Below are 23894 nucleotides of genomic sequence, written 5' to 3' on the forward strand. Positions count from 1 at the left end.
ATCGGTGGAAACGCATACATCAGTCTGTACTGATGCCACGGGGCCACTAACGCGTCCGACGCGTCTGCCCAAGGGTCGCGCGTCCGTGCCACGAACCTCCTCACGTTGTTGAGACGTGACGCGAACAGGTCCACATCTGGAAGACCCCACTTCGCGCACAACATCTGGAAGACAGCCGGGTGGAGAGACCATTCCCCCTGATCCAGGGTCTGGCGACTCAGATAGTCCGCCTGCCAGTTCTCCACCCCCGGAATGTGAACCGCCGTTATCGCCGGGACATTAGTCTCGGCCCAAGACAGAATGTCGGCCACTTCCCGAGCCGCTCGGGCACTCCTGGTGCCCCCTTGGTGGTTGATGTAGGCCACCGCCGTGGCATTGTCCGTCTGCACCCGAACCGGGCAGCCCTGCAGCCGGTCCGTCCAGCGACGAAGACAGAGCCTTATCGCACGCAATTCCAGAATGTTGATCGGAAGGGAGGACTCCCCCTCCGACCAAGTTCCCTGGGCGGACAGAACGCCCAGAACACCACCCCAGCCCGACAGGCTGGCATCCGTGGTGATTACCGTCCACGAGATAGGACGAAACGACTTGCCCCCGGACACCATCGGGGACTGGAGCCACCACAGAAGGTCTTTTCTGGTGCGATGACTCAACGAGATCTGAAGATCCAGAGATTGAGGTCGCCCGTCCCACTTGGACAGGATCTCCGCTTGGAGACCCCGCGTGTGAAACTGGGCGAAGGGAATCGCCTCGAAGGCCGAGACCATCAATCCCAGACATCTCATGCACGTCCGTATAGACGATTGCGGAACATCCCGGAGGGACCTGACTTCCTCCTGAAGAGTTCTGAGTTTGTCGTCCGGCAGGAAGACCTTCGCCTGCACCGAGTCCAGAATCATTCCCAGGTAGGGAAGACGAACAGACGGACTCAGTGCCGACTTTGGAAAATTTATCGTCCAACCAAACTCCTGCAGAGTTTGCATCGTGACAGACAGGTCCTGCTCCAGACCCTGGCTGGTCGCAGACCGAACCAGAATGTCGTCCAGATACCCCAGGACAGAAATGCCCTGGGCCCTCAATAATGCCAGAACCGGTGCAAGCACCTTGGTGAAGACCCGCGGAGCCGAGGCGAGGCCAAAAGGCAACGCCACGAACTGGTAGTGATCCTCCGCAATGGCAAATCGAAGATACCTCTGGTGACCCTCGAAGATAGGGATGTGAAGATACGCATCCTTCAAATCGATGGAGGCCATGAATTCCCCCGGAACCAGGGCAGCCACCACCGACCGCAGGGATTCCATGCGGAACTTGCGAACCCGCACAGAGCAGTTCAGAGCCTTCAAGTCCAGAATCGGACGAACCTTGCCCTCCTTCCTGGGCACGGTGAACAGGTTTGAATAAAACCCCCGAAATCTGTCCCGATGAGGCACCGGAACCACCACTCCCTGAGCCCTCAGGTCCTGCACCGCCAGGTGTAGGTCCCGCAGGCGCTCCGGAGACAGTTGAAGATTTGAAGGAAAAAATCTGCTCTCCGGCCGAGAGAGAAACTCGATCTTGTAACCAGACCGAACGATTTCCTGAACCCATCTGTCCCGCACACGGGCCAACCAGGGCTGAAGAAAACCGAGCAAGCGTCCCCCCACCCCAAAACTGGGTGAGGGCGCCCCTTCAGGCCGAACTGTTATGGGCTGCAGGTCCGGATTGGCCGGACTTCTGCTTACCAGACCAGGGCTTCTTCTGAGAGCCTTGACCTTTGAACGGCTTGCCCTTGTAGTGCGGCCGAAAGGCACGAAAGGACCCCTGAGGGGGCCAAAAATTAGCATGCTTCTTCCCAGAAGCCCCCTTAGCCTTGGGGAAATGGGGCAAGAGAGTGCTCTTACCCCCGGTGATTCCTGTAATAAACACATCCAGGGACTCCCCAAAAAGGCGAGACCCATCATAAGGCAGATTGGCTAAGGTCTTACGCGAAGATTGGTCCACCGACCAACATTTTAACCAAACCAGGCGGCGAGACAACACCGCCACACTGTGCACCCGTGCAGCCAACGGAATCAGGTCCAGGTCCGCATCACACAGATACATGACACCCTGGTGGATCTGATCCACCATATCCAGGGTCGCCGGCGAGGCCGAGTCGGCCACCAAGACGCGCCTAAGCATCTGCATCCAACTTGCGATCGCCTGGGCCGCCATGAGAGAAGCAAACAGAGCTTTAAGCATAGAACCCGTAACAGAATACGTATGACGGGCCAGAGACTCCAGTCTCCTATCTGTGGCATCACGGAAAATGGGTGAACCCTCTGCAGGAATCGCAGTGGCCTTGTTCAAAACCGCAATCGCATGATCACTGGTGGAGGCACGCACCACCTTTCACCAGTGGCAGGTGAAAAAGGATAACGCAGCTTGAATCTACTTGGTACCGCAAAAGGTTTGCGCAGATCGCGCCATTGATCCTTAACAGCGCGCTGAAAATCAGCATTGCAGGGGAAAACCTGTGGCGTCCTGCGTTTCCTCTGCGTCCCATAAGCCGCCAAGGCAGCGGGGGGACACACTTCGTCCTGCAAACGTAGCGTTTGCTTAATAGAAGCAATCAACTCATCCATGATTGCAAGCTCTTCAGGCGAGCCAGGGGGAGAATTATCAACCCCCTCAACTTCAGCCTCCACCTCAGACCCCACTAGATCAAGAGAGGAGCGGGACCCCGATAGGGAAGCCCCAGCTAGAACAGCCCCATCACCTTCACCCTCAGAATCAGAGGAGAGCACAACTCTGGGCCTTTTGGTAGATTGAGCAGCCACCAGCATTTGCACCTGAGCAGCAAGGCCAGCCACAATAGTGGCTAAATCCCCCCCTGGGGGGGAAGCAGCGGTCCCCTGGCTTTCCACCAATACTGTAGGAAATTTGCCCTCCTGAGAATCCATTGCCCCTGTAATGCCAGACAACCAAGGGTTAACTGCCCCTTTCAGCAAGCGCGGCAAGCGCAGCCCACCGCGTCACACTAAGCACAATGAGACCCCCACAGGGATATGAAAAACTGAACACAGGCAATGGATAGCAAGAAACAGAAGGATAAAACCTGAGGAGACCCTCGCCGCTGCTGCTGCCTCGATCGGTGTTCCTGGGAAGAGGAAGTGATGCTGCTAGGGCGCTCTATGTAAACCTATGGAGGCTACAAGAAAATGGCCGCCATGCATGTAAAACATGCGGCCGGAGCGAGGGCAGGCAAAATGGCGTCTTTTGGCGCCGAAACCGTCGCTCCACAGTGCAGTAATGCACACATGTCTGTATGTAAAAAAACAGAACCGATCGCCGCAGCGATCGCTGTAAGTGCCCAAACATGCCATAAAACATGCCCCACAGCACACAGCTTTCCACACTGATCATGCTGACACTCATAGTGCCACACAACTCCCCCCCCCCCCTTGCAGCCCACAGCATGCAGCCGAGAGATAGGGAGACAAACAGTGTGCATAGAGACAGGTTACACAGTCCCAGACTGACACCCCTCCAGACAGACAGGTCCCCACATAAAAATACACTTACCTCACCACGGTGTGGGGGACCCGCACAGGCGAACAAGCCGCTACACATGAGGCAGGGAGAGTCGCATACAAGACGCTCCGAACGTGGGTTAAGAAACCGCACAGCGTCCAGTGAGGTAGCCACCTCACCAAGCATCCCTGCACCGAACAGGGATGGGTCGTTCACTATGCCAGGAGCGTTACCTGGCTGAACGCTCGATGGCAGACTGGGAAGCCACTGACCCACGACCTGCGACCAGGGGGATCAGCCCGAGACCCAGTCCGCATGATCCTCTTCGTCCGAAGAACTAACTAACGCTGATAAAACAACAGCTAAGTAAAGGTAGAGAGAAAAACTCAAAACAATATTAAAAAGAAGAAAGAGTCTGGGACATAAAGTCCCAGCACAGAGAGAGCCAGCCACTCCTGACAAGCTAGACATTAAAACTGAGATATGGTTGCAGGAAGTAGGAGGGTATTGACTGAGGGGACCACCCCTTGAGGGTGGGATATGTTGGATATGTTAAAAGCTTTATTAACATATTCTGTTGCCTAGCTACTCCTTCGGAGCAAAGTCTAATACCCCATATGTGACGAATATGAAGAGGCGGCGACTGTCGGAGGACGTAAGAGAAAGTGTAATTTCTTCAGTGTTGTTACATGAAAAAATAAAATTTTAAAAAATGTGAGGGGTGTACTCACTTTTGTGAGATACTGTATATTAGAGCTGCACGATTCTGGCCAAAATGAGAATCACAATTTTTTTGCTTGGAATAAAGATCACGATTCTCTCACGATTCTCTGTGTAACATCTTTTACATTATAAAAAAAATTGGGATAACTTTACGGTTTGGTTTTATTTTTTTATTCATTAAAGTGTATCAATTGCGTTTGAAAGACTGCTGCGCAAATACAGTGCGACATAAAATTTTACAACAATCACTATTTTATTTGGCAGGGTCTCTGCTAAAAAAAAATATATATATATATATATATATATATATATAAATAAATAAATGTTTGGGGGTTCTAACTACTTTTTAGGAAAAATAAACTGATTTAACTTGCAAGCAACAAGTGTAGGAAAAAAGTTTAGTCTTTAAGAGGTTAAACTTCCTGCCTCAGGCAGAGGGAAAGAAAAGATACAATGTAATCATTTGTGTTTACAGTTCAGTGGGAGATAATGTGGATAGGCTTTTTTTTTTTTTTTTTGACAGCTGCTCCCTCATAGCTATGTAAAGAATCGAGCAAGTGTCATGTTAAGATCGTCGGGGGAGTGAATCGCGATCTCGATTCTGTTACGATTAATCGTGCAGCTCTACTGTATAGAATGGAACCAGGACCTCCTGCTGGTGATCCCTGTAGTGAGAACTAAAGCTCTATATAGAGACATCCTTTTATCTGCTGGGGATCCCTCTAGTGATATAAAGATTTATATAGAAGAATCAGGACATCTTCCTGCAGCTGGTGATCCCTCTAGTGATATAAAGATCTATATAGGAGGAATCAGGACCTCTTCCTGCAGCTGGTGATCCCTCTAGTGATATAAAGATTTATATAGAAGAATCAGGACCTCTTCCTGCAGCTGGTGATCCCTCTAGTGATATAAAGATTTATATAGAAGAATCAGGACCTCTTTCTGCAGCTGGTGATCCTCTAGTGATATAAAGATTTATATAGAAGAATCAGGACCTCTTCCTGCAGCTGGTGATCCCTCTAGTGATATAAAGATTTATATAGAAGAATCAGGACCTCTTCCTGCAGCTGGTGATCCCTCTAGTGATGATTAAAAGATCTAGATAGAGGAATCAGGACCTCTACTTCAAAGAACATTTAGCAGCAGAGTCAGTTTAAGAAGCCAGCAAGCATTATTTATGGTATAAAAAGGTAAAAAACTTTAAACTAGGAATGGGCTGAAAGGTTTTAGATGCTTTAACTACCTGGCTTCAGAGATTCTTCCAGCCTTACAAAGAACACTGCAAAGGAACATTTCTACAGAGCAGGTGACTGCATGGATGCGCCCTCGTTTCGTGGTTTTACTTCACAGCTCTGGAAGTGAAACCACTTAGAATTTAGAAGCTGCAACCACTCACAAGACCAAAAAAAAAAAAAAAAACCTGAGCCGCGAGATTGAACCTGCAGATCAGTGCTGGCAATTTGTGCACTGCAAGCCGAGACAAGTGCATGTTACAGTGCCTGGGGCACAACTTGGCTCAAGCGGCCCTTTGTACGTCTCGCCAAATTTGGAGCTCTTCCAAAGTCAGGCATTCTGCTCTATGCATCTGAAGAATGGATGTCCGCCTCCTAGAACTGTCCAGCGACTTGTGCTATGATCCATCAGCCTTCGGTATAATTATCTAAAGCCAAGGACAAGGCAGGGGAAATCTTAGCTGCTCTGGTTAGGCGTGGCCCATAAATATTACAAAGAATGTCGTGTGAAAAGACACTGCAAATCTTCTCAAAGAGCCGACTGATCATTGTAGGCTCCTTACATACAAGGCTGTGAAAAAGTATTTGTCCCCTTCCTGTTTTTTTTTTTTTTGCATTGGTTACACTTAAATTAGAAAAATAAAAACTGAATTTTATAAGGATGATATCACTTAAGTGAAAAAAGGTCGTTCTCTTGGAGTAAATTTTGGTTGGCCGGCCACTGCTAGAAGATTCACCACCACTGTTGCAAGTTTTCTCCATTTGTGAAAAATGGCCCTTACCCTGGTGTCCCAAAACTCAGAAATGGCTTTATAACCCTTTCCCGACTGATACGGGTCAATGAAGGTCTCATCTGTTCTTGAAATTCTTTAGATTGTGGCGTGATGTGTTTTTTTTTTAAGATCTTTTAGGCTCGGGTCACACTATTGCGATGCGGGAAGGCTGCGAATTCGCAGCCTTTTCCCGCATCGCACACGCACCCCCGGCAGTTCACACTGCCATATGCGATACGCTGGGGGTGTCAATGTAATCTTAACGACACCCCCAGTTTGATCGCATATCGCAGTGCGATCGTGCAGTTCGCACAGGATGTGCGATCTGATCCTGATGCGGCTGCAAAAATGTGCGTGTTTGCACCGGGTGCGATGCGAATTTAGCCATACAAACTGTATGGCTAAACTCGCACCGCACAGCTGATCGCATGTAATGTCGGAGCAGTGCGCTCCGACATTACATGCGAACCCGGCACTCGCATCAGTGTGAACCGGGTCTTAGTGTGCACTGCTAAGAGAAAGGGAAAAATTAAAGGAAAAACGGAGGAGAACGGTTAATGGGTTGGGGTGGTCACGGCTAGGATGCAGATCTGGGGAGCCTCACCATTTCGCCAATGTGTCAGTCCAGGTTTCAGGCATGCTGGCCCTTTAAAATATATAAGGCAGCAGTTTTTTTGTCAGCTTGTTGGGTGGACTCGGGGAAGAATTCCATGACTTAAGTTTTACAGCATTACATTCCTCTGGGATAGTTCCTCGTATGTCAGAGGAGCCGGGCCAGATGACGCTGCTGCTGCCTTCAAATTAAACACCCAGAGCACATTCACCATCCAGCAGTGAAAGGCTCCACCTTCCATTGGCCAGGAAACAGAAGAGACTCTCAAAGAATTTGATTCTGAACTTTGCTCTGTTTATCGCAAACAGCATCCAAAACCAATGTGGTTCAGTCACGGGGCCTCAGAGGCGCTCTCAAAACACACAGAAACCAGGGACCTTCCTGAGCAGCTACTCCCGGGATTCCTCTGTCACTGGAATCACAGCCAGGGTCTTTTAAGAGAAAAAGTATGACTTTTTGTTATCTAAAGTTTGCAAAAAGTTAGTTTAGGTGTATCCCAGTTTCTCTACATGCTTAAAGTGATATTAAAGGCTCCACTCACACTTGTACGACTTCAAAGTCGCACGATTTTGAGTCTGGCGCCCCCCCTAAAGCCTTAAGGATGCTAAGCTGGTCCTTTGTTTAGGAAGTTTGGAGACCCCTGATCTAGAGGGTCCATCAGCCGTCTAATCTCCACCGGCCAATCAAATATTTTAAAGACACACTGATTGATTTACTAAAAAACTACAGAGTGCAAAATCTGGTGCAGCTCTGCAGTGTTTTCCAGATGTTTTGGAACTACATTTCCCATGATGCCCATGCACTCTGCAGTGTTTTCCAGATGTTTTGGAACTACATTTCCCATGATGCCCATGCTCTCTGCAGTGTTTTCCAGATGTTTTGGAACTACATTTCCCATGATGCCCATGCTCTCTGCAGTGTGTTCCAGATGTTTTGGAACTACATTTCCCATGATGCTCATGCACTCTGCAGTGTAGTTAAGCATCATGGGAAATGTAGTTCCAAAACATCTGGGGTGCCAAGGTTCGCCATCACTGGCCTAGGCTATCCAAGAAGAAGTTCTCTCCCCCCCCCCACATCTTTTGGGACATTATCACAGGTCCCAGAAGACTGCAGGACCATTCACAGAGTGCAGCACGTCTCACGCATGCACAGCAAGCATTGAACCCAAAAGCCCAGTTAGGATGCCGGCATTGGGTACCCATAGACTAGTAAAGAAATGGCCTGGATGAGGACAGTTCTGAATCCTTGGACAGGTAAATGTCCATTTATTAAAAGTCAGCAGCTATATAAGACGACTTTTTTTTTCACAAAAAAAAAAAAAAAAAGCTGCACTTTTTTGCAGGGGCCTGTAAAGCATTGCACTAGGGATCAGCAGATAGCGGGTGCCATGCAGGTCTCCTGCAGACTCATTGTACTGACTTGCTTGTACCTCGCATGAGCAAGCAGATACATTCTAACATGAAGAACCAATGAACTATCACAGCGCCGTGGTAGTTCATTGCCAACTACAATATGACAGGCTCTAAGGCTGTTAGGACATGCAGTTTTCCATTTAAAGAACACTGAATTAGTGATTCAGCTGGAGGGGAGCACCACAGGGCGTGTTTTTTTTTTTTTTTAAATTGCAAGATCCCCTGCTAGCTGTGAAAGCAGGGGGGGGGGTGAGGGCAGTCTTTTCATAACATGTTACACCCTGAATATTGGTGTAACATGCAACTTGTTATGGAAGGTGACCTTATCCTTTAAGCTTGGACAATTAAACCTGGAAGCTAGTTGGTGTAGATTTTGCACTCTTCAGTTTTAGTAGGTCAGCCCCACTCACTTTCCCCATGAGTCTCTGCAAAGGTCCCCTCAACTACTATGTTCACCTTACCAGCTCACCAAAAGGCCACCCTTTTCTCCCTCACCCCAATATAACCAAGAATGGAATGGTGAGGGAGCACGTTAAAGGGATCGGAAGGGCCCTTTGCCAGACAGTCCCTTTTTCCTGCATGGGAAAGGGGACAATGGGGTTGATTTACTAAAAGGGAGAATGCAAAAAAAACAATTCCAGGTTTTTTTTTTTTGTCAAAGTTTAAAGTGGTTGCTAAGGCTGAAAGTTTTTTTTACCTGGCATGCAGAAAGTCACTGTAACCAGAAAAGTAAAAAAAAAAACAAAACCTTCATTGTGCAGCTCCCCCTAATATTTACAAGAGCCCGATCCAGCAATGTGCACGAGACGCAAAGCTCTCCCGAGTCTCTCCCTCCTGATTGGCTGAGATGCAGCAACAGGAGCCATTGGTTCCCGCTGCTGTCAATCTCAGTCAGAGGCAGAAGCCGGGTGAAGGGCTGAGCCAAGCCCTGTGCCTAGAGCCAGCTCAGGAGCGAGCATGCATGAGTGCCCCCCACAGAAAGCGGCCGGCTATGGGGGCACACGGCACCGGCAGGGGACCCAAGAAGGGGAGAGGAGCGGGGCTGCTCTGTGCTAAACCATTACGCAGAGCAGGTATGACTTTAAAAATTTTCCTTCACAAATTTAATTGAACAGGCTGAAGATTGAAGCCGATTGGCTACCATGTCTCCAGTTTTACTAAATCAACTTCAGGAAGAAAGTTGATAAGTGAACATAGCCTAAGGCAGCGTTTTTCAACCAGGGTGCCTTGGCAAAATGCCTAAAAATTGCCCCAACATTGTATACAAGCCAGGGGGTGGATGAAACCTGACTTTTAGTTACACAAAGCCACAGGTTTTCATTGTGCACCATTAAAACCTAGCTGCCAACCTCCCAACAACCAATGACATCAGTTGAGGAGAATGTCAGTTGCCTGAATATCATTCTTGTTTGATCCTCCCTTGCCTCTCTCCATCAGCTTAAGACTGCATTCACACTGGTACGACTTGGACCGCGACTTGTCAGCCTGACAAGTCGCGGTCCTCACGCTCCCATTGAGTAGTACAGGAGCCGTTCTAATAGGAGCGACACAAGCCGCTCCGACTTAGAAAAAGGGTCCTGTACTACTTCGGGGCGACTTGCATTGACTTCCATTATGTGAAGTCCGTGCAAGTCGCGCCGAAGTCACGCTGCACGCGACTTCACAGGTCGCCCCCTAAGTCGGAGCGACCTAATGTGAAAGGAGGCTTAGGTTCCCATTAGCTGAGTGATGGAGAAAAACAGAGTGGGGGGGGGGGGGGGAGAAACATTAGAATACTAGTCAGTACCAGTTTGCTAAAAGTGGATTTGCTTGGGAAAAATTAAATCACTTCTTTCTTACATTGGGTTTCCTATTTATATTGATGTTGCTGCATTGCGTAAAACTATTAGAATAGTTTTTATATTTTAGAATGGGGCTCATTACTGTCCATAATTTTGGAGGGTTCCTCGAGATTGTCCAAAATTTTAAAGGGTGCCTTGACTGAAAAAAAGGTTGAGAAACGCTGGCCCAATGCCTCGTACACACGCATCGATAGTTGGCCGTGAACTTTCGGCCAACGTCCGATCTTCGGCTTGTTAGTATGATGCTTTCGACAACCAACTCCGACTTTTCGGCCAAAAAAAAATCTGGTGTGCAGGCTATAAAATTTTTGTTGGCCGTCAACACAACGGCCGATTTTCCGTCAGTCAGTACAGATTTCGGCAGACAAAAATCTGATGAGCAAGACTGGGCATGCTCAGAGAAGAAAAAACACACGGAAAGTAAACCAGCACATGACATCACTTCTGAAGTAGATTTTTGTTGGCCGAGAAAATTCATGTGCAGTCTAGGCACATTCCAACCAACACAACACTGGACAAAAGACGGCCAATCGGTCGGCCGATAATCGTTGCGTGTGTACGAAGCATAAGGTTACCTTAAGGCTGCATTCACACCTGAGCGTATCGTTTTTCAGGTGTAAAAAAATGGGTGTGTTAAAAAGGGTGGAGACCATCTGTGTGCTTGAAAAACGCCTGTGAAACGCCGATAACGGCGTTTAATGCATTCCTATGGGACCAGAACAGCTCTTGATCAGCCCAAAAAGAAGCTCCTGTACTTTGAGCTACAGGCCTTTTGCTTCAGGGGACATAACGGTCAGATGTGAACAGGGACCATTGAAATGAATGGGATTTTGATTGTTGGGCGTTTTGGATTTTCACAGGCTGAAAAACGCTCAGGTGTGAACAGGGCCTAAAATGCAGGGTGTTCGAGGTGTTCGACACGGCAAGCAGGATTCTGTGAAAGCACGGCACCAGACAGCAGTTTCCCATTGATGAACATGTAGAAAACCACAGCCAAAGTTTTCTGAGTTCTTGTATCAACTGCTCACAGCATGACAACCTGAATAACAGAATAGTCAGTGAGTGATCGCAGATACCGCCCAACAACACAGCAAAACATAGAAAACACTCCACATTCATAGTCTAGCGTCTCACCTCGGTTATACAATCAGTATCACGAATGTGGAAAGCATGTAGAAAATGCCGATAACTGCTGCAGATAAACTACAACAAGGCTTCATTGATAAGTCATCATAAAACTAAAAGCAAAGGAATGCGTTGCAGAATACACTTGACACGGCCATTGGAACTATTCCACTCAACAGATAAGAGGCCAAGAATGCTAAAATGACAGCTTTGGATAAAACGCAACCTTGAGCAAATTTGACTCCATCTGGAGACCGTGGATTTCTAAAATTCTTCCTCCAGATTTGAATGAATCTGTGCTACTTTTTTGGTCATGCCCTTATCCACACCGGCTCATGGGTCATGTGGATTCCTGCCCTATTCTCGAGACCTACTTTCTGCCTTTCTTTCCTCTATTCTTATTTGGCTTGCCCCTCTTCCTTTCTACTTCTCTTTTCTCTTTCCTACACCCTTTATTATATGGTTTTCTTTAACCACTTTCAGACTGGAGGATTTACCCCCTTAATGCCCAGGCCCTATTTTGCAAATCTGCACTGCGTTACTTTGACAATTGCGCGGTCGTGCGACGCTGTAGCCAAATAAAATTGATGTCTTTCTTTTCCCACAAATAGAGCTTTCTTTCGGTGGTATTTGATCACCTGTGCGATTTTTATTTTTTGCACTACAAACAAAAAAAAGTCAATTTTGCAAAAAAAAAAAAAAACACAATATTTTCCACATTCTGCTATATGGCATTCCCCAAAAAAAAAAAAAAAAAAAAAAAAAAAAAAAAAAAAAGTAGAAATCTTAAATTTAACATTGTAGGCCAATTTGTTTTCTGCTATATATCTTTGCAAAGAGAAAAAAAAAAAAAAAAAAAAAAAAAAAAAAAATCGCAATAAGCGTATTTTGATTGGTTTGCGCAAAAGGTATTGCGTCTACCAACTATGGGAAAGAGGTCAGTTAAAAAAAAAACGTCATCTTTCCCGTAGTTAGTAGACGCAATACCTTTTGCGCAAACCAATCAAAATACGCTTATTGCGATTTTTTTTTACTATCAATGGCGGCGATTTGCGACTTTGAGGGAATGCGACATTGCAGCGGACAGATCGGACCCCTGACTGACATTTTTTACACTTTTGGGGGTAGCAGTGACATTACTACAGTAATCAGTGCTAAAAATATGCACTGATACTGTAATAATGACACTGGCAGGGAAGGGGTTAACAGTAGACCAAGGGGTTAAATGTAACCCTAGGGGAGTGATTCTAACTGTGGGGGGGTTGGGCTTGTGAGATGAACACAGAGAAATGTGATCCTATATAGAAGGATTACATGGCCTCTGACCATCCGAGGGAGAAGGACGGATGGTTGTGTTTACATCAGCCGTCCTTCTCGTCAGCGGGGAGACATTGCTGGTGTCAGGCAGTAATCAGAGCCGCCTGACACCCGCACTGGCTTCCACGCTGACGACTGGGTGCGCCGGCGCGCGCTCGCCCCCTAGCTCCTACCAGGCAGATGCATTTATTAACGTGATTCTGCCTGGGAGAGCCATTTTGCCGACGTAAATGTACAGTGCATAGTCGGCAAAGTGGTTAAATACAATTTTTAGCTACAGTCATCTATTTTCCAAAACCTCGAGTCTCATCTCATGGTGTCTTTAGAGGACATCCCCATGCCTACATTTTTCTTATTGCTCCAAACAGAACATAATTCTTCTTGATGCCCTATAATTCTCACGTTATATTAGTTTGTATGTGGATTTTCTTACTGTGTGGTCTCCCTCCAGGCCCCAGTTTGATCCTTTTGGGGTGTCCTGGAGGAGATCATGACCTTACTCTTTCTCTCCTTTACTCCAAATGAACTCTGCCTTTGCAATATAGTTCTATACTTTAAACTTGATAGATATGTTTTGTTCCCATGTGGACCCTGTGCTATGTAATTTTCATGTATTTGGGAAATGACTTCCATATCCTTATCTATTTGTTATATGCTCTTAAACCAATAAAATATTTTGAGCGAGAGAAGAGGCCAAGATACATCAGTAGAAAATACTACACATTATACTAGGCACAGCCTATACTCCACTCAGAAAGGTTAAAACCTGGCAATGTACTTCTGTCCGGTGTCCTGTAAGGAGATTTCCCTTTCACTTCCTGTCCTGGACAGGGAACAGGAAGTGAGGAAATCTCACAAAGTAAGTGAAATTCCCCTCCAAGGATATAATCTTATAGGATCTCCTGAGGGAAACCATAGAGAATCTGTGGGGTATTGTCAAGAGGAAGATGAGAGACACCAGACCCAACAATTCAGACGAGCTGAAGGCCGCTATCAAAGCAACCTGAGCTTCCATAACACTTAAACAGGCTGATCGCCTCCCATTCCATGCCGCATCGATGCAGTAATTCATGCAAAAGGAGCCCCGACCAAGTATTGAGTGCATACTACAGGCAGTCCCGGGGTTACGAACATCAAATTTACAAACGACTCCTACTTACACAGGGAAATCTCTTCCTAGGAAGAGAAATTCAATCCTGTAAGACAGGGGTGTCAAACTATTTAATCGAGGGCCGCATCAGCATTATGGTTGCCCTCAAAGGGCCAGTTATATTTGTAGGATTAGATGTCCAGAGGCAAAGGCAAGGTGGCGTTGCAGGCTGCACAGATAGGTGCAGGATCTGTAGGAGGAGTTCTGCCCTCCTCTCTGCTGCAAATTGCTGAGAAAGGGAGGGGGGTGCCTTTCTGCAGCTGCACAGGATCTGGCAAAGGAGTTCTGTCCTCTCTGCTGCTGACTACAGAGACAAAGGGGGTGCCGCAGCTGCAGGAGAGGTGCAAGGGCCACATGAAATGGCATGGGGGCCGCATTCGGCCTGCGGGCCTTGTGTATGACACCTGTGCTGTAAGAGTTCTCATGGGAAGAAGATGTCTCCACTGAAGCTTTATCGCCAATCCTTGTTTCCACAACAACCCAAAATTTTCAAAATCCAATTGTCACAGGGACAAAAAGTGAGGTGAAATCTTCTGAACAGGGGCACAGACAGCAAAACAAATATACGAGTTTCACCTTTTGAATTGAATTACTGAAATTAACTTTTTGATATTTTAAATTTTATGAGATGCGCCTGTAAATCTAGAAAAAATTGCTGAACTTCAAAATCTATTTTAATAGGATTGATTGCTCAACTGAGCAAAGCCTGCAAACTACTCCAGACTGAAGTTACAAAATGCAAAGCCTTTATTTTTTTATTTTGAACAGAGCAACCCGACAGGTTTTTAATTACTGTCTGTATCCCCTCTCAGCTTGTCCTGGAGAAAACTGTCAGGGACGGAAAGTGAGTAGGAGTCCAACATTTGTAGTTGGAGGGGAAATCTTCCAGCTGGGAAGGGATTTCGGCTCACTACCTGCTGTGTTTATTGGTCCCCACAGGGATTGAAATGGCAAAGAACCAACAGGAGTTTAAAGCAATATTAAAGGTTGTAAACCCCCAAAAAAAACCTGCAAGACAAAAGGCATTATGAGCTAGTATGCATCGCATACTAGCGCATTATCAAATATTTACCTTAGAATGAAGCCCCCGCAGCGCCGCCCGCTCCCCAGTGACACAACCGACATGTTCGGCCGTCCTGCTTCTCATCCTCCAGCCATCTGATTGGCCGGAGGCATGACGACATCACTCGCGCGCATGCCCCACCGTTCACGGCACAGGGCTCTGAACGGCACGGGTGGCCGTTCCTTCAGAGCTCATGTGCCGATGACGTCATCGGCTGCATTAAATGTAAATATCTCCTAAACGGTGCAAGTTTAGGAGATACTTACAGTACCTATAGGTAAAGCATTATTAAAGGCTTACCTATAGGTAAAAGTTTAAGAGTGGGTTTACAACCACTTTAAACCAAAAAACAAGGATATTGCAACTAGGGATGCACCGATCCGATATTCGGATCGGATATCGGCACCGATATGGCCATTTTAGATGGATTGGGGGGGATCGGTAACATTGACTGATCCACTGGCCGATCCGGTTTTTGCTTGGTAACGGCTCAGCCATCCCTTACTTGGTGTAGTAGTAGTATGGGATGGGAGCCGCTACTTCCTGTATAGTCCCGGCTCACAGGCGGAGTGATATCAGATGCACTCCGCCTGTGAATGGAGGAGCCGTACACATGAAGCAGCGGCTTTGCTCTGTACTGCAGCCGCTTGCTTTGTGTGTAGCTCCGGATCGGTTCCGGTATTTATTTCACATCGCCAGATATCGGTATCGGGTCCAAAAAAGTCGGATCGGTGCATCCCTAATCACAAACCAAAAAATAATTTGATGTGATGGCTGCATTGGTTTCGTTTAGGCTCGCTTCCATTTTCACCCGGTGACCCTACAAGTGTTTTCAACTGAACAAGCTGTCCTGCAGATGTAGCAGAGGGTTGAGACAAACCATTTACCACTGACCGGTTTGCTTACAATGATCAGCTTTTAGTTAAAGAAGCACAGCCAAAGCTTGTTTGGCTGTACTTCTGTGGATCACAGGAGTGCAATTCTGCAGTACTATGACTCGTTTTCAGCAGACAGCAGGCTAAAGGCCGCTGTCAGCTGACATCACAGAGCCGGTCCAGGCTGGGGCAAGATCACGACAATATGGTCAGGATCTGCCCATAACCATGGACCGGCAGCCGCTCTCAACTTCTGCAGGCTGTCGGCAGCAGAGCCGGACAGTACACCTGTGCCTTACCACCAGTGGTCCTCAACTCCGGTCCTCGGGGCCCACTAACAGGCCAGATTTTAAGTATTGCCTTGGGGAGATGCAGACTAGAATACTGCAATCACTGAGCAGCAAATGAGATCACCTGTGATGTAATTATCTTGCAAACCTGGCCTGTTAGTGGGCCCCGAGGACCGGAGTTGAGGACCACTGCCTTACACTATCACAAAGACATCAGGATCTTTTGCACAGGGGCTAAACACTCAGTGTGCATGAGGGCTTATTACCAACCCGATCCTAACTGAAAAAGAAAAGAAATTGGCATTTGACAAACTTTCCCCATCCACCCTGACCTCAAAAGATTTTCCATCAGCTGCGATGACCCAACACTTGCCTGACATCTATAGGCACCCTAGCAGCCATGATTCAATATTCAGACAGACTTGAAAGCAAAACAATCTTTTTTCCATAAGAGGACGATGGAGGGCTTTCATGGCATAAAGGAAGAGGCTAGAACTTCTCAGGCTTCTCCATTGTTCTCCTTTCTTTGCACATAATTATACATTTCAGAAAAGATCTACAGACTGGTCCACCTTCCTCAGAAGCAGACAGATGTAGGACAAAGGTGAGAAGGAAAAGTCACTCATCCTGCAGGGAGTGCACCGCTTAGTCACTGAGTCAAACACCTGGCATGCAGAAAATCACCGTAACCAGTCAGGTGTGGGCCCAGCAATCCACAATCCTTCCACACTACTTTGTTACAAAACTCCAAGACATCCGAGTCCTCCTGGCATCCATACCCATAGAGGGTCAGGTTCACATGTGAATCAGAGGGTCTCACCTTAGTAATTAGGGCATAATGAAAGTAACACAAAGCAGCTTCTGTAGGTCCACCCTCTAATATTCCTGGGCAGGTGCCCCTTGTCCGTCCACTGGCAACCTTGTGAGCTTCATATTCATGACTTTCTATAAAGCAGCCAGGATACTGCTGAGGATTCTTCCCCAGAGGACAGATTGCCGCCTTGTAGAGTTCAATTCTAAGACCTCCTCCGGTTTCCTGCAGTAAGGCTCCTTTCACACTATCCGTCCGTCGGACGGATTCCGTTTTTCTCAGCGGGGGATCGAGCCGCCGATCAGGAGGATGACAGCTGTGTCTCCGTGCTGTGTGCGGAGACACAGCTGTCAGTTCCCCATGCATCTCTATGGGGGAAATCGGATGGGAACGGACCGTCGGTCCGTTCTTATCTGATCCGCTGGACGGATGGAAAGTAGAGTTTCCATCCGTCCAGATTTGACGGATCGGATGTCAGTGGACATGTCTCCGCTGACATCCGATCCCCCATAGAGATGCATGGGGGGACCGTTCAGATCCACAAAAAAAAAAAAAAACAGACAGGCGTATCTGAACGGTCCGCCTGTGTGAAAGGGGCCTAAAGGACTCCAGTACATCACTGATCTCAGGTGGAAAAGGTCATTCACGATTCTGACACAAGTGTCCATTGCTGGACTATGTCAGATTGGATCTGGGTTTTGAGGCAGCAGAGGAATCAAAGCAACTGCTTCCATCAGTGACTAATCACACAGGCATAGCGTATGTCCTAACGAGGTCCTTATAACAACATAAACTTAACTGGACCTCTCATCCATCAAGGACAAACAGATCCTACAAATGATCCAGTATGGCATGGAATACCCAATAAGACAACCTCTACTAGAAGCCTATGGACATTGCTGAAGAGCTGAACAGATCCATGTAGATCAGGGATCCTCAAACTATGGCCCTCCAGCTGTTGCAGAACTACACATCCCATGAGGCATTATAAAACTCTGACATTCACAGACATGACTAGGCATGATGGGAATTGTAAGTCCTGAACAGCTGGAGGGCCGTAGTTTGAAGACCCTTGATGTAGATGAAAGTAGAATCCCCCCTTCAATTATACAGATACACTCACAGGTGGATGGAGGTAGCATACCCCCATTACAGCAACAATCACATGGATGGAGGTAGCACACAGGCATGTCCACATGTGGATGGTGGCAAAAGATGATATGTTGATGAACCCCCCAACCACCATTAGAGACACTCATGTAGATGTAAGAATCACTCCCCATTTAGGAGTTTCTCACATGGGGATGGGAGTAGAACTCCCCTCAATGTAATGAGACACCCATGGAAGTAGCATTCCCCATTAATGGGATACCCAGGCGTAGATGGGATTAGCACTTACTCATTATAGGGACACTCACTTGTGGATGAAAGTAGCATTTCCCATTTGTGGGGATACCCAGGAATGGACGGGAGTAGAACTTCCTCACTGAATGTTAGGTAGGCATACAGCAACACAACACAGCTATAGATGGGGAGTCGCCATTAGTGAAGATAAACCTGGTATTATATAGGTACTGCTCTACTCAAAGAGATGTTGGTAGGAATTCCCTTCGGGTGGAGGCGGCTGCGGTAGGGATTCCCTTCGGGTGGAGGCGGCTGCGGTAGGGATTCCCTTCGGGTGGAGGCGGCTGCGGTAGGGATTCCCTTCGGGTGGAGGCGGCTGCGGTAGGGATTCCCTTCGGGTGGAGGCGGCTGTGGTAGGGATTCCCTTCGGGTGGAGGCGGCTGTGGTAGGGATTCCCTTCGGGTGGAGGCGACTGTGGTAGGGATTCCCTTCGGGTGGAGGCGACTGTGGTAGGCGATGGTTTTAAACCAGGAGGAGGTATAGGCGGTGGTACTCCGTGATCCCCCAAAATACAAGATGCTGGCAAATCCCAAGTGTTACAAAGAGACCCCCCCACCCACATATTAAGGCGGTAGGGTTGGTTTTTACAGATAGTGGAGATGAAGGTTGTACTGTACGATGATTCTCTAGTGTTTGTATACACTCACCAAGATGAAGACAGAATATGCACCTCTATAACAGGGACTCACCCCCAATACAAGTGGTATGCACTAACCGATGGTGGAATTATATAGGGACCCCTCTCTCCTTGCACAATAGAACATCCCCACTTCCCCCATACACATGTAGGTCGTAGGGTCTAACTGATGGTGGGGATGAAGGTGGTGTTGTACAGTGACCAACCAACTCTTTCTCCATATTATATATATATATATATATACACACACATACCCCTTTATGGGTAGGAAGTTGAGCTGCACGACTCTGGATAAAATGAGAATCACGATTTTGTTGCCTAGCATAAAGATCACAATTCTCCCACGATTCTCAACATAACATCTTTCACATTATACAAAAAAAATTTGGGCTAACTTTACTGTTTTGTTTTTTTAAATTCATTAAAGAATATTATTTCCCAAAAAACTGAGTTTGAAAGACTTCGGAGCAAATACAGTGTGACATAAAAGATTGCAACGATCGCTATTTTATTCTCTAGGGTCTCTGCTAATATATGTTTGGGGGTTCTAAGTAATTTTAACTTGTAAACAAGTGTCAGAAAAAGGCTTAGGCTCCTTTCACACTTGGAGTCCGTTTTTCTCAGCGGGGATCGATCTGCCGATCACCCGCTGAGCAGGAGAATGACGGCTGTTCGCGCTGTGTGTGGAAACACAGCTGTCAGTTCCCCATTAATCTCTATAGGGGAAATCGGATGGGAACAGACCATCAGTCCATTCTCATCCGATCCGCTGGACAAATGGAAAATAGAGATCCCATCTGTCCAGATTTGACGGATCGGATGTCAGTGGACATGTCTCCTCTGAAATCCGATGCCCCATAGACATGCATGGGGGGACCGTTCAGATCCGTGTGAAAGGGGCCTTAATCTTTAAGAGGTTAAAATGCCCTCACTTAGTGCCGGTTCACATTTGTGTGATCACAGCAGTGCGCTCTGAATTACATGCGGTGCAAATTTCAGCGATACACTTTGTATGGCTGAAGTCGCACCGCAATCGCACTTAACTCGCACAGGACCCTTTTTTTTTATCCGCAGCAGAATGGGATCGCATGGTGGTTCACACTAGTGCGATCCGATTCTGTGCGAACTTGCAGATCGCACTGCGATATGCGATCTCAACTGGGGATGTCTTTAACTTTTAATTGACACCCCCTGCGTATCGCCTATGGCAGTGTGAACTGCCAGGGGTGCGGATGCGATGCGGGAACACGCTGCATATTTGCAGCCTTCCCGCATCGCAGAAGTGTGAACCGGGACTTACAGACGGTAGTTCATTCTTTTGATCTAAAAGAAGGAAATGATACATTGTAAAACATTGTGTTTATAGTTATCTAGCAGCCTTAATGTCGCTAAACATTTGTGGAGGCCCTTTTCATTTTTTGACAGCTGTGAGTGAGCAGAGAACAGCTCTGTAAGAATTGAGGACATGCCCTTTTAAGATCGTGGGGGCGGGAATAGAGATCGTGATTTTTTAATGATTAATCGTGCAGCTTTAGTAGGTAGGTGGCAGGTTGTCACCAACTTCAAGGATGAAGGTGGTGTTATATGTACAGTGACCCCCCCCCCTCCATATATAATAGAAAACCCCCACCCACCATGGGCAGGGAGGTGGTGGTGGAGATGAAGATAGCGTTGTATATAGTGCTCCCCTCCCCCCACCCCATATATAATAGTATCCCCCCTGTGTAGGTGGTAAGTCTCTCTGATGGTGGAGATGAAGGTGGTGCATATACAGTGACCCATTATATTATATAAATAAAGGTACCCCCCTGTGTAGGTATAGTGCTCCCCCCACCTATATATAATGGCATCTCCCCGGGTAGGTAGGTGGTAAGTCACCGATGGTGGAAATGAAGGTGGTGTATATACAGTGACCCCCCCCCCCATACATAATGGTATCCCCCCCCCCTCTGAAGGTAGGTCTCAACGATGTTGGAGATGAAAGTCGTGTAGTATATAGTGCTCCCCGCTATATATAATGGTATCCCCCGTGTGGGTATGTCTCACCGAAGGTACAGATAAAAGGTGGTGGTGTATATAGTGCTCCCCCCATATATAATGGTATCCCCCCGTGTAGGTAAGTCTCACTTATGGTGGAGATGAAGGTGGTGGTGTATATAGTGCTCCCTCCCATATATAATGGTATCCCCCATCCCCCCAGTGTAGGTAGGTGGTAGGTCTCACCAATGGTGGAGATGAATGTGGTGTCGTATATAGTGCCCCCTATATATAATGGTATCCCCCCACCCCCCCGTGTAGGTAGGTCTCACCGATGGTGGAGATGAAGGTGGTGTTGTATATACTGTGACCCCCCCCCATATACAATAATGGTATCCCCCATCCACCCTATGTAGGTAGGTGGTAGGTCTCACCGATGGAGGAGATGAAGGTGGTGTTGTATATACAGTGACCCCCCCATATATAATAATGGTATCCCCCCTGTGTAGGTAGGTGGTAGGTCTCACCGATGGTGGAGATGAAGGTGGTGTTGTATATACAGTGCCCCCCCCTATATATAATGGTATCCCCCACCCCCTATGTAGGTAGGTAGGTGGTAGGTCTCACCGATGGTGGAGATGAAGGTGGTGTTGTATATACAGTGCCCCCCCCCCATATTTAGTAATGGTATCCCCCACCCCCTATGTAGGTAAGTGGTAGGTCTCACCGATGGTGGAGATGAAGGTGGTGTATATACAGTGCCCCCCCCCCCCCCATATATAATGGTATCCCCCCCCAGCCCCCCTATGTAGGTAGGTGGTAGTTCTCACCGATGGTGGAGATGAAGGTGGTGTTGTATATACAGTGCCCCCCCCCTATATATAATGGTATCCCCCCCAGCCCCCCTATGTAGGTAGGTGGTAGGTCTCACCGATGGTGGAGATGAAGGTGGTGTTGTATATACAGTGCCCCCCCCCCATATATAATGGTATCCCCCCCAGCCCCCCTATGTAGGTAGGTGGTAGGTCTCACCGATGGTGGAGATGAAGGTGGTGTTGTATATACAGTGCCCCCCCCCCTAATATATGATGGTATCCCCCATCCCCCCTATGTAGGTAGGTAGGTGGTAGGTCTCACCGATGGTGGAGATGAAGGTGGTGTTGTATATACAGTGCCCCCCCCCCCCTATATATAATGGTATCCCCCCCCATGAAGGTAGGTAGGTGGTAGGTCTCACCGATGGTGGAGATGAAGGTGGTGTTGTATATACAGTGCCCCCCCCCCCCCTATATATAATGGTATCCCTCCCCCCATGAAGGTAGGTAGGTGGTAGGTCTCACCGATGGTGGAGATGAAGGTGGTGTTGTATATACAGTGCCCCCCCCCCCATATATAATGGTATCCCCCCCATCCCCCCTATGTAGGTAGGTAGGTGGTAGATCTCACCGATGGTGGAGATGAAGGTGGTGTTGTATATACAGTGCCCCCCCCCATATATAATGGTATCCCCCCCAGCCCCCCTATGTAGGTAGGTAGGTGGTAGGTCTCACCGATGGTGGAGATGAAGGTGGTGTTGTATATACAGTGCCCCCCCCCCCCTATATATAATGGTATCCCCCCCCATGAAGGTAGGTAGGTGGTAGGTCTCACCGATGGTGGAGATGAAGGTGGTGTTGTATATACAGTGCCCCCCCCCTATATATAATGGTATCCCCCCCCATGAAGGTAGGTAGGTGGTAGGTCTCACCGATGGTGGAGATGAAGGTGGTGTTGTATATACAGTGCCCCCCCCCATATATAATGGTATCCCCCCCCCATCCCCCCTATGTAGGTAGGGGGTAGATCTCACCGATGGTGGAGATGAAGGTGGTGTTGTATATACAGTGCCCCCCCCCCCCCATATATAATGGTATCCCCCCCAGCCCCCCTATGTAGGTGGTAGGTCTCACCGATGGTGGAGATGAAGGTGGTGTTGTATATACAGTGACCCTCCCCATATATAATGGTATCCCCCCCAGCCCCCCTATGTAGGTAGGTGGTAGGTCTCACCGATGGTGGAGATGAAGGTGGTGTTGTATATACAGTGACCCTCCCCATATATAATGGTATCCCCCCCAGCCCCCCTATGTAGGTAGGTGGTAGGTCTCACCGATGGTGGAGATGAAGGTGGTGTTGTATATACAGTGCCCCCCCCCCATATATAATGGTATCCCCCCCATCCCCCCTATGTAGGTAGGGGGTAGATCTCACCGATGGTGGAGATGAAGGTGGTGTTGTATATACAGTGCCCCCCCCCATATATAATGGTATCCCCCCCAGCCCCCCTATGTAGGTAGGTGGTAGGTCTCACCGATGGTGGAGATGAAGGTGGTGTTGAAGGCATCATCCGAGAAGCGGAAGAGGACGCAGGTCTTGCCCACCCCCGAGTCCCCGATGAGTAGCAGTTTGAAGAGCAGGTCGTAGGTCTTCTTCGCCATGGGCCCGCCGCTGTGTCACACTCCGTCCTCCTGGGACCGCCGCTGGGCGGGAGGGGGGCTCCTCATACACGGGGCCTTCCCCTACACCGGGCTGACGGAAGGACGGCTCGGACTCGTAGCTCCGTACTCCGGGTCAGCTCTCCTCCCTGCGCTTTCTATGACTCCTCCTTCCTAGGCCTCGCCGCCGGGAAGAGAGAGACTCCGGACAAATGACGGCCACTCCCCCTCACAGCGCCAACATCAACGGTGCGAGCACGTCGGGACACGCCCCGACCAATGGGAGCGAGCTCGTACGGCCAGACCCACGCAAGCACGCGCCCAGGCTGCTGGAGGACTTTTTTTTTTTAAATAAACTTTATTGTCCACACACATTTGGGACAAGACCCTTAGAATCAGGAAATTGGCTCATCACTTGATTCTAATTTCAAGGGATGCTCCCTATATCAGAAAAGATGTCAAAGGGGTTCAATGTCCTTCTTATAAAACCCTGTTCCTGTTGCTCTTATAAAACCCTGTCTCTTGCTGTCAGGCTTCACTGTGTCCTGAGTTGCTGTGACCAGGAAAGCAGCCCTGACTACACCTGTCACATGCTTCTCTATGGTTGCCACCTTATCCCTTTAAACCTGGACACATATGAATTACCCAGGTTCTGAGCCTGATATAATGCAGATAAGGC

The 23894-nt window shown here is 48.0% G+C and overlaps 1 protein-coding gene across 3 annotated transcripts in view; it reads right to left on the reverse strand.

Annotated features, from left to right (window-relative positions):
- RAB10 (RAB10, member RAS oncogene family) overlaps positions 1–23472 on the reverse strand; it is a 141581-nt gene extending 118109 nt beyond the window's left edge. Inside the window, exon 1 of one of the 3 annotated variants that reach the window (XM_082251149.1) lies at positions 23092–23472. In XM_082251149.1, coding sequence (XP_082107275.1) covers positions 23092–23218 — 127 coding nt within the window. In that variant the 5' untranslated portion in view covers positions 23219–23472. Of the gene's footprint in view, positions 1–20987; positions 21007–21073; positions 21097–23091 lie in introns of those variants that run through there. The other 2 variants (XM_082251150.1, XM_082251151.1) reach the window with 2 other exon arrangements.
- Between the last annotated feature and the right edge of the window lie 422 nt (positions 23473–23894).

Source organism: Pelophylax lessonae (genome assembly GCF_965119305.1).
Source record: "Pelophylax lessonae genome assembly, chromosome: 3".
NCBI lineage: Eukaryota > Metazoa > Chordata > Amphibia > Anura > Ranidae > Pelophylax > Pelophylax lessonae.